At 44.1% G+C, this 12,060-nt stretch overlaps 1 protein-coding gene across 4 annotated transcripts in view; it reads right to left on the bottom strand.

Annotated features, from left to right (window-relative positions):
* The window catches only part of LOC140491290 (collagen alpha-1(XXVI) chain-like), a 214,319-nt gene that overhangs the window by 161,194 nt on the left and 41,065 nt on the right, over window positions 1-12,060 (bottom strand). For 3 of the 4 annotated variants that reach the window (XM_072589269.1, XM_072589270.1, XM_072589267.1), the window contains exons 2-3: window positions 8,267-8,389; window positions 1,428-1,531 (exon numbers count right to left, since the gene is read on the bottom strand). In XM_072589269.1, coding sequence (XP_072445370.1) covers window positions 1,428-1,531; window positions 8,267-8,389 — 227 coding nt within the window. The remainder of the gene's footprint in view (window positions 1-1,427; window positions 1,532-8,266; window positions 8,390-12,060) is intronic. The other variant, XM_072589268.1, reaches the window with a different exon arrangement.

The raw sequence follows: 12,060 nt of genomic DNA, 5'->3' as shown, positions 1-12,060 counted from the left end.
AAATCCACACCAACCCTCCAAAGAGTAACCCCAACAAACCCTCCCCTACCCTATTACTCTATATCGACCCCTGACTAATGCACCTAATCTCCTCATCTCTGAACACTACGGGCAATTTAGCATGACCAATTCACCTAACCTGCACATCTTTGGATTGTGGGAGGAAACCAGAGCACCCGGAGGAAACCTACGCAAACACAGGGAGAATGTCTGTGTGGAATTTGCATGGTCTCCAGAGGGTGGAATCAAACTCGGGTCCCTGGCGCTGAGAGGCAGCAGTGATAACCACTGAGCCATCGTGCCACCCTGCAAACTCCACACAGACAGTCACCTGAGGCTGGAATTGAACCTGGATCCCTGGCACTGGTCACATAGTCACTGCTTCTTTTTTAAAGTCTGGTTGACGAACCCAAGAAAAAACATTTCTTGGTATTGAAATTAATTCAACAACCTCACCCCTGGCCCTTCTATAGGCAGACAACAGCTCAGACTGAGAAACCTACAGTAATATTCCTCTAAGCTGCATGCACAGCTACTCTGACATTCCACGGACAGCAACCAATAATCTGACACTGTTGATTTCTGGTTCCAAAAGATGCCACAGCACATGCACACAGGAATGGAAAATTAATGGGAATTGAAAGTTAATGGGAACACTGCTAGCAAATGGGATATACTGGTTGGAATCATCTTGTACACTTCAAAATTAGAGCCAGCACATTCAGGAGAGATGTTAGGATGCACTTCTCCACAGAAAGGGTGGTAGAGATTTGTAACTCTCTTCCACGAAGGATGCTGGACCAGTTATTAGTTTTAAATCTGAAATAGACAATTTTTTTTCAGCAAAGGTACAAAGGGATATGAGCTAAAGACAGGTATATAGAGTAAGGTCACAGATCAGTCTTGACCTCATTGAATGGTGGAACAAGCTTGAGGGACAGAATGGCTGACTCCTATTCCTATGTTCCTGAAATATAGCTCCAGTACACTCATGTTCAAATACAGTGAGTTCTTCTATAACACAATGGTTGCGTTCTTGTGCAATCCCATGATATAGGAAAATCGTGCTTTAAAAACAGCACTTAAAGATGCTGTAACCATGTTACAGCCAACACATTTTTTTAAAGTTCACACTTTGGAAACAGCGCCCCAATTTGTTAATCATATTAGAATGAATTTGTTGACAAAATGCATGTTATAACGGAACAACCTTACAGCTAGTTCTTGTAATGGTTCCCTCTGGTACAGCAGGTCTCTGCTTTCAGTGGCTGACCAAGTATTTCCAAGTCTTTGTACGAAATTTACTCCCAATATGGGATGGAGAAATCACCAGCCATTCAATCACACCCTGCCCTTTTGTCAGCTACTATGCAGTCACCTGATAAGGGTTGACGCTTTGAGATTGATCAGAAAGCTCCCAGACTCACCTTCTTGACAGCTGCCTCCCATGAATCCAGGGCAACATCTCCATTCCAAAGCAGTAACATTCTTGTAAGCCAGCTTGTATGTGGGTCTGATGATAGTTCTGTAACTAGCACAAGAAACTAATCAAGATTATGAGGACATTGTTTCAAATTTCATCATTTATTCCCTTAACAACTCTTTTTCTTCCACTCTAAAGTATGGGCAGATCTTGTGGTAAGATGGGTAGAACATAGAACATAGAACATAGAACAATACAGCACAGAACAGGCCCTTCGGCCCACGATGTTGTGCCGAACTTCTATCCTAGATTAAGCACCCATCCATGTACCTATCCAAATGCCGCTTAAAGGTCGCCAATGAATCTGACTCTACCACTCCCACGGGCAGCGCATTCCATGCCCCCACCACTCTCTGGGTGAAGAACCCACCCCTGACATCTCCCCTATACCTTCCACCCTTCACCTTAAATTTATGTCCCCTTGTAACACTCTGTTGTACCCGGGGAAAAAGTTTCTGACTGTCTACTCTATCTATTCCTCTGATCATCTTATAAACCTCTATCAAGTCACCCCTCATCCTTCGCCGTTCCAACGAGAAAAGGCCGAGAACTCTCAACCTATCCTCGTATGACCTACTCTCCATTCCAGGCAACATCCTGGTAAATCTTCTCTGCACCCTCTCCAAAGCTTCCACATCTTTCCTAAAGTGAGGCGACCAGAACTGCACACAGTACTCCAAATGTGGCCTAACCAAAGTCCTGTACAGCTGCAACATCACCTCACGACTCTTGAATTCAATCCCTCTGCTAATGAACGATAATACTCCATAGGCCTTCTTACAAACTCTATCCACCTGAGTGGCAACCTTCAAAGATCTATGTACATAGACCCCAAGATCCCTCTGTTCCTCCACCTGACCAAGAACCCTACCATTAACCCTGTATTCCGCATTCTTATTTGTTCTTCCAAAATGGACAACTTCACACTTGGCAGGGTTGAACTCCATCTGCCACTCCTCAGCCCAGCTCTGCATCATATCTAAGTCCCTCTGCAGCCGACAACAGCCCTCCTCACTGTCCACAACTCCACCTATCTTTGTATCATCTGCAAATTTACTGACCCACCCTTCGACTCCCTCATCTAAGTCATTAATAAAAATTACAAACAGCAGAGGACCCAGAACTGATCCCTGCGGAACTCCACTTGTAACTGGACTCCATGCTGAATATTTACCATCTACCACCACTCTCTGACTTCGACCGGTTAGCCAGTTTTCTATCCAATTGGCCAAATTTCCCTCTATCCCATGCCTCCTGACTTTCCGCGTAGTGTCCTTGCCTCTTTTTAAAATTATTTTTTGTGGGATGTGGGCATCGCTGGCTGGCTAGCTTGTATTGCATGTTCCTTGTTGCCTTTGAGAAGGTAGTGGTGAGCTACCTTTATGAACCGCTGCTGTCCACAACGCTATTAAAGAGGGAATTCCAGCATTTTGACCCAGCAACAGGGAAGGAATGCTGATATATTTCCAGGTCAGGATGGTGAGTGGCGTGGAGGGGAACTTGAAGGTGATGGTGTTCCCATATATCTGCTGCACCTGTCCTTCTAGATGGAAGTGGTCTGGGGTTTGGAAGGTGCTGTCTGAGGAACTTTGGTGAATTTCTGCAGTGCACCTTATAGATAGTACACGCTGCTGCTACTGGTGGTGGAGGGAGTGGATGCTTGTGGACATAGTGCAATCAAGCAGCTGCTTTGTCCGGGATGGTGTCAAGCTTCTTCAGTGTTGTTGGGACTGCACTCATCCAGGCAAATGGGGAGTATACCCTTACACTCTGAGCCAGAGCTCTGGCTTCATGCTTCCCTCTGGGATTTGACAGCTAAGGAGTTGCTCATAATGTGCTCAACAGGATAAGGGTCAATTTGTAAAACCTTTGATGCACACCACTAGCAGACTAGAATAGTGGAAGGGTCTGCTGGTCAGTCAGAACCATGTGGTAACTGCAATAACAGCCATCCCATACATAGCTTCTTGCCACAGTCAACACTCACAGTGCCTCTTCATTGGGAAGGATTGCCAGAAATCCAAGAATCTAAAAAATAATTCATTTCTATACTGCTACAAACAAGTGCAAAGCCAACATTAGGAGATTTGTGTGCTGTTGATAAAGACACATTATTGAATCGGTGGCATTATATTGAATCATATTGGCGGCATGGTGGCTCAGTGGTTCGCACTGCTGCCTCACGGTACCATGGACTCTAGTTCAATTCCAGCCTTGGATGAGACTGTCTGTGGGGAGTTTGCACATTCTCCCTGTGTCTGTGTGGGTTTCCTCCAGGTGCTCTGGTCTCCTCCCACAGTCCAAAGATGTGCAGGTTAGGTGGATTGGCCATGCTAAATTGCCCGTAGTGTTCAGGGATGGGCAGAGTAGGTGGGTTAGTGATGGGAAATGCAGCATTACAGAGATAGAGTAGAAGGATGGGTCTAGGTGGGATGCTCTTTGAATGGTCAGTGTAGACTTGATGGGCTGAATGGTCTGCTTCCACTGTAGGGGATTCTGTGCATTTTATCTTCAGCCTACATCAAGACAAATTGGAAGAATACCAGTTCAAGGGGCAAAACAACCTTTATACTGGCTGATTGGTTGATAAATGGATTCATATTGGTAGAGGGTCTTCACCAATTAATGAGGATGGCAGTTAACTCCCAGACTTTGTTTACCTTTTCTGTCAGGCAGAGTGACTCGAATTGAAAGTTGAACTGTTTTAGTTGAGCAATAGGAAGGCTTTGAAACTTGAAAATGAAGTGTTGTCTATTCTTGACCTGTGTAATACAATGCTGCTTATCAGAAGCAAAAGGAGGGGGAGACTGAGACTAAATGACACCAAGAGTCTTCAAGTTAAGGACCTTCTGCCTGGCAGCAGAACTGTGATTTGCTGATTGACAGCATGTTAAAATGCTGCCCAGATCAGGACAGACTGAAAACAGTCAAAACCTGCAGACGTCATCCTTTCTCCCTCTCTCTACCCGCCTTTGTGGGGAGAAGACAGAAAATCATAGAATCTTCACAGTGTGGGAGCAGGCCATTCAGTCCATCGAGTCCACCCCACCCCTCTGAATAGCATCCCACCCAGACCCAATCCCTGTAATCCTGCATTTCCCTTGGTTAATCTACCTAACCTGACCATCCCTGGAAACTACGGGCTATTTAGCATGGCCAATCCACATAACCTGCACATCCTTGGACTGGGGGAGGAAACCAGAGAACCCAGAGGAAACCCACACAGGCACATAGAGAGTGTGTAAACTCCACACAGACAGTCACCTGAGTGGCAATCGAACTTGGGTCTGTGAGGCAGCAGTGCTAACCACTGAGTCACCATGCTTTTAGATTAGATTAGATTAGTTACAGTGTGGTGTGGAAACAGGCCCTTTGGCCCAACAAGTCCACACCGACCCGCTGAAGCGCAACCAACCCAGACCCCATTCTCCTAAATTTACCCCTTCACCTAACAATTTAGCTCAGCCAGTTCACCTAACTAATGTTTTTGGACTGTGGAAGGAAACCGGAGCACCCGGAGGAAATCCACACAGACACAGGGAGAATGTGCAAGCTCCACACAGGCGGGAATTGAACCCGGGTCTCTGGCGCTGTGAGGCAGCAGTGCTAACCACTGTGCCACCGTGCCGCCTGTGCTGTCTTTAAAAATCCCACAAAGAAGGAATCCATTCAAGACAGTATACAGTAATTGGCAGGACCCTTAGGAGCATTGATGTACAGAGAGACTAAAGCAGAAATTGCTGGAGAAATCAGCAGGGCCAGCAGCATTTGTGGGAAGAAAACAGAGTTAATGCTTCCAGTCCTGCTTTCTCTGCTTTCTTCCCACAGATGCTGCCAGACCTGCTGAATTTCTCCAGAAATTTCTGTTTTTGTATCAGATCTCCAGCATCCGTAGTTCTGTTTTATTTCAATGATCTCCGGGGGATCTTGGGTTGGAAGACCACTGCTCCCTGAAAGTGGCAACACAAGTGGATAAGATGATAAAGAAAGCCTATGGCACGCTTGCCTTCTTTGGTTGGGGAATGGAGTATAAAAGTTGGGGAGTCATGTTGCAGCTGTATGAAACTTGAGCGAGGCTACATTTGAAGTACTGCTTGCAGTTCTAGTACCATACTAAAGGAAGGGTATGGAACTTTGGAGAGTCTCCAACAGAGGTTTACCAGGATGCTGCCTGGATTGGAGTGTATTAATCAGAAGGAAATGTTGGGCATACTTAGATTTTTCTCATTAGAGTACCAGAGGCTGAGGGGTGACCAAAAAGAAGTATGTAAAATAGTAAGAGGCATGGATAGGGTTTATCATCAGAGATATTTTTCCCAGAGTGGACATGTCAAATACCAGGGGACATAGGTTTAGGTGAGATGAGAAATATTTAAAAGATGTACGAGATAAGTTTTTTTTAAACTTGGACCCACTGTCAGGGGAGGTGGTGGAAGCAGATATGATAGCAATGTTTAAGAGACATTTAGATAGAGCCATGTATAGGTATGGATCATGGGATTAGTTTAGAATATCATCAAGGTCTGTGCAGACATGATGGGCTGAAGGGGCTGGTTGCTATGCTGTATTGTTCTATGTTCTAAAACCTAGGTTTGCTTGCTCAACCCTCAAACTGAAGAGTGACTATCACCCAACAGATAACAGCATCATTACAAAAACCAAAAGGGCAGTGGTAGATAAAGGCCTTTTCACCTTTTGGTCAGTTTTCAGGATTTTCCCCATCTATATTATTTTCTTACTCATAGCAAATTGGTTGAAATGATTTGTCTATCTTAATCACAATCGAATGTGCATGTTGTGAAGGGGCATCATTTCAGGATTTTGTTGGCCTCATTGGGATTTTTATAGATTTTGGGGCAACCCGTGAGTCATGATTATCAGTGATTTCCAGTTAGTTTGTGACAATTCTGGAACAAATGTCTCAGCTGCATGGACTTCACTCACCTCTTCTGTTAACTGTATCATGAGCTCAAATGTTTAACCCCACATTAAGCGTGATAGCTCAGAGAAAATTCCAGGGATTTCAAAACAGCTGAGGGATGGTCAAGGCCTTGAATCCAGTGACAGGATAACCATCATTTCCAGTTCATTCTTGAAGATCCTGTATCACTGTTTGGAACTTTGGAACAGAGCAGCAAGCTTCCTCTTCAGAGGAAGGCTGCAATATCACAATTGCGGAGCTTCCAGATACTGAGCTCAGCTCAATATTATCAGAGGAGTTAGTCCAAACAGCAGTATTTTCATTGTTTCAACAGCTCAGGAAATTAAATACCAACAACTCTGGATATCTGCTGGCTTAACGTGCAGAAACTGTTGTGAACTGTTAATATAAAGTTACAGGGTCTAAAAGAACATGCATTGTTCTAATATCAGTCTAGCCATGGAAGGTTCATTCAATCAGCCATTACAGAGTGACCACTGGAGCCTGGGGATCACTTTATCACCAGATATTACAGGTCAGACTGCTGTACACAAATAATCGAAAATTGCAACTACCAGCTACATCTCTGACTTCAAAATGAGGAGGTGCAGACTGAATTTGCCAAGCCATCTCTTGGTTTCAGAAACCCACATCAGCTCCACAGCCAGTATAAATTCCTGTGGTTTCTCCTGAAGTGAGGATATGGCTGGGATAGAGAACAAGTTGAAAGAGTTGTGGACCATGGTCCAAATGTACTATACTAACCCCTCCCCTCACATCCCCAACTCCACCCGGAGTGCCAGTTTGCCGAGAGGAAAGAGGCTCTGGGTGGCATAGTGGTTTAGTGGTTAACACTGCTGCCTTACAGCACCAGGGACCCGGGTTCGATTCCACCCATGGGTGATATCTGTGTGGAGTTTGCACATTCTCCCCATGTCTGCGTCAGGTTACTCTAGGTACTCTTGTTTCCTCCCACAGTCCAAAGACGTGCAGGTTAGGTGGATTCAGGATGTGTAGGTTCAGTTGATTAGCCATGGGAAATGCAAGATTACAGGGATAGGTTAGCGGGGTGGGTCTGATGGATCTCTTCGGAGGAGTGGTCCAGACGTGATTGGCCAATGGCATGATTCCACACTTCAGGGATTCTATCATTAAGACGAACATGTTAGCGGAGAAGTCAACTAAGGGTCACAGACCCGTCATGGAGAGCTGGCATGTGAATCCACGTAGAGTCAGAGTTTGCCTGGGGGCCATGGGGAATGAGACTGCAGTCTTTTTTGCTAATGAGTTTAGATTAGATTAGATTACTTACAGTGTGGAAACAGGCCCTTCGGCCCAACGAATCCACACCGCCCCGCCGAAGCGTAACCCACCCATACCCCTACATCTACATCTACCCCTTTCCTAACACTACGGGCAATTTAGCATGGCCAATTCACCTGACCTGCACATCTTTGGACTGTGGGAGGAAACCGGAGCACCCGGAGGAAACCCACGCAGACACGGGGAGAACGTGCAAACTCCACACAGTCAGTCGCCGGAATTGAACCTGGGTCTCCAGCGCTGTGAGGCAGCAGTGCTAACCACTGTGCCACCGTGCCGCCCATGAATTGGAATCAAAGACGTCAGAGATCTGGCTAGCTTCTTATTCGGGCAAGAGGGCCTGGCGTTTCCTGTTTGCCTTGTTTAATGTGGCACAGGGCAAACACACTGATGACACCACGGAGTTTATATGAATAAATGGAGCTCACTTTACAGCCACATTTAAGCCTAAATTCCAACTCCAGAAGGTTTTATCCTTGTGGTCCCTCGTTCAGTCAGTGGGTGCAACATTCTCCCTCGGGTCAAACAATGTCGCTTACCTTACCAAACTGGAGCAATGTGCAGGCCAGTGACAGCTCTGGTAAACACGCTGCACCAGGGTCTGCGATCCATTCTGTACTTGGCAAGACACAATCTTGGAGACAGTGTACAGGCACCAATTCCTGAAGGAAAATAAATATTCACCAGTTAATGATGGTCATCAGCAGCAAATAAACACTCTCCTCCATTTGTTTATTCTCTCAAACTCATTATACCACTTCCTGATTGAATGATTAAAATTCTATTCAACATTTTTGTAGAAATGTTACAGAGTAACTCATGGGCTGTCTCTCCCTCAGATCCTGTCTTACATTTATCCTAAAAAAGAAAGATCACAATATCAGATTGTATCATTCCAGATCTGTGAATCCATTGAGCTGAAAACATCCTGATGTTGTAGGCTAAAACTCTCTCACTCCAGCAGACAGAAACTGACCTGGGTGTAATGATCAGACCTGCCTTCTGGTCGAGGTAGATTATCAATAATCAATCCAGCTTACTGCGCCTGAACTAGAAACTAACATTCTACAGTTTTGCGGAAGGGTCACCAGACCGGAAATATTAAATCTGATTTCTCTCCACAGATGCTGCCAGACCTGCTGAGCTTTTCCAGCAATTTCTGTTTTTGTTACTGACATTCTGCAACTGAATAACATTCACTTGTAAGTTTTACACAGGGAGATTTGGCCATTAAGGAATATAGTTCAGATTGGTCAAAACAAATTCAAGCCAGTCAGGCAGGAATCAAGTCACATTTCTGAGTCAGTAGAGTTTATTAACCACTCACTCTTACAGCTCCTTCCACCTAGCAATCCCTTTAGTTTTGAATTTTCACACACAACTGAATATTTTCTTTCTCCACCACCAAAGTCCCACATCTGGCCTTTCACCTGTTATCCCCCACCCTTAAATCAGTCATGTTTCCAATTCTGAGCCAATTGACAATGTAGAGCCTGTTAAAGGCAAGACAGTGAGCTGCTCCTTTTTTTTATTACCCTATTTTTTTAATTTACTGTTCAGAGATGTTATTACACATCTCTGGAGCAAATGGAGACTTGAACTCAGGTCTCTTTATCCAGGGGTAGAGACACTACCACTCCCCTTAGTCTGAGACTTTGGATTATCAGTCCAGTAATATGACCAAGATACCGCTACCTCCTTTATATTTGCTCAGTCAATTAACCCCAAACACCTCTTTAATTACTTGTCTTATTAACAGATTTCCTTCTTCTGAGAAAGACTTTTGAAGACACAAAAAATCCTCCTACAACACCAATGAAAGATGAGCAGAATGTTTTCCTTCACATTCCATGTAATACAATCAACCTTCCCCATACCCCTTTCTTTCAAACATAAAATCCAATATGTTTAATCAGAAAGTGACCTGAACAAAAATGGATTTTTAAACGTTCTTATAATCTTCATGACACCTAATACCCATTTTAGAGAATTTATTGGAGCAAGCAGACTCTTTACTTCCTAATGTTCCCTTTGTGGGAGTGAGGTTAATCTTTTTCTCAGCATCACTAGATGTCAAAGGTACATTGTGCCAGTGGAATGGACAGCCACATAAAATTTTAATATCAAACCTTCTTTAGATTGTGCTTTGCATAGGATCTCCTTCAGAGTATGGATAAATACAGTACACCATTGTATCTACAGCTTCTTCTAGAACCAATGTTTCAGTGGCTAAAGTACTTTTAACTACTCTGTTTACTTTCTTAGCTTTACAGGCCAACATCTATTATTTTCCTCCAAGAATATGATAAACCCTATTGCACCAAATGAACCATCCCAAAGATTGACACATTCAGCACCATCAAAATGATGAACTTCATATTTTCTGGGTCACCCAAGGATGGAAACAGGCATTTTTCTGAATTTCTTTTCTGAGATATTTCATTTGCTTTCAAAATTTCCTCGGTAAGGTAAGGTATATCAAAGTACTCATATCCACTGCTTCATACCTGCTACCAGGTCTCGTCTCAGTGCACAACGAGCTCCAACTATACAATCAAGCTTCTCAACTGTTCTTGATCTGACCTGTTTTACTAGGATGTGATTAACACTTTCCAAAGTCACTCCTGATTTACTTTCTTTAGTGTCAGATCCTATATATAAAAGGCCCAGAGCTATGGATCAGAAGATAGGGTAGCTGGTAAACAGGCAGATACAGTGTGCAGAGAGTCTGTGAAGATAGATAGAGAGTTGATTGGGCAAAGTTGCAGTCAGTGTGATGAGTTGCTGTATGTCTATGTTAACGCAACATAATAAGGGTGATGAACTAAGAGCATGGATCAGTACTTGGAACTGTGATGTTATGGCCATTACAGGAGCAGGAATGGTTGTTGGGTATTCCAGGATTCAAATGTTTCAAAAGGAATAGGAAGGGAGGTAAAAGAATTGGGGGAGTGGCATTGCTAATCAGGGATAGTATCATAGCTGCAAAGAGGGAGGTCATCACAGAGGGTTTGTCTACAGAGTCAGTGTGGGTGAAAGTCAGAAACAGAAAAGGAGCAGTCACTGTGTTGGGAGTTTTCTACAGACTCCCCAATAGCGACAGAGACACAGAGGAGCAGATTAGGAGGCAGATTTTGGAAAGGTGCAAAAGTAACAGGGTTGGTGTCATGGGTGACTTCAACTTAATCTCCTTAGTTCAAATAGTTTGGATGGAGCAGTTTTTGTCAGGTGTGTCCAGAAAGGATTCCTGACTCAATATGCCGCTAGGCCAAATAGAGGGGAAGCCATATTGGATTTGGTGCTTGGCAATGAATCAGATCAGGTGTCAGATCTTTTGGTAGGAGAGCATTTCAGTGACAGTGATCACAACTCCCAGACCTTTATGATAGTCACGGAGAAGGATAGGACCGACTGTGTGGGAAAGTATGTAATTGGGGGAGGGAGAATTACAATGCTATTAGACAGGAACTGTGGAGCATAATTGGGAACAGATATTCTCAGGGAAATGTTTTACAGAAATATGGACATTATTTAGGGAAAACTTGCTGCAAATGCTGATTGGGTTTGTCCTTCTGAGGCAAGGAAGGGATGGTAAGGTGAAGGAACCTTAGGTGATAAGAGATGTGGAACATCCAGTTAAGAGGAAGAAGGAAGCTTACTGAAGGTTGAAGAAGCAAGGTCAGACAGGGCTGTAGAGGGTTATAAGGTAGCCAAGTGGGATCTCAAGTATGGACTTAGAAGAGCAAGAAGGGAGTATGAAAAAGTCTTGGTGGGTAAGATTAAGGAAAACCCCGAGGCATTCTACACTTAAGTGAGGAACAACAGGATGGCCAGTGCCATGGATAATGGAGGGAACTTCTGCCTGGAGTCAGAGGAGACAGGGGAGGTCCTTAATGAATACGTTGCTTCAGTATTCACTAGTGAGAGGGACCTTGTTGTTTGTGAGGACAGTGTGAAACAGGCTGATCTACTTGAACAGTTGATGTTAAGAAGGGGGGTGTGCTGAAAATTTTGTAAAACACAAGGATTGATAAGTCCCCTAGGCCAGAAGGGATGTAACCAAGGTTACTACAGGAAGCGAGGGAAGAGATTACTGTGCCTTTAGCAATGATCTTTGTATCCTCACTGTCCACTAGAATAGTACCAGATGACTGGAGAGTGGCAAATGTTATTCCCTTGTTCAAGAAAGGGAGTAGTGATAATCCTGGGAATTACAGATCAGTCAATCTTACATCGGTGGTGGGCAAATTACTGGAGAGGATTCTGAGACACTTGATTCATGATTATTTGGAAACACATAGCTTAATTAGAGATAGTGAGCATGGCTTTGAGA

The sequence above is a fragment of the Chiloscyllium punctatum genome, chromosome 19, assembly GCF_047496795.1.
Source record: "Chiloscyllium punctatum isolate Juve2018m chromosome 19, sChiPun1.3, whole genome shotgun sequence".
Classification (NCBI taxonomy): Eukaryota; Metazoa; Chordata; class Chondrichthyes; order Orectolobiformes; family Hemiscylliidae; genus Chiloscyllium; species Chiloscyllium punctatum.
This window is presented reverse-complemented; position numbering and strand designations above follow the sequence as displayed.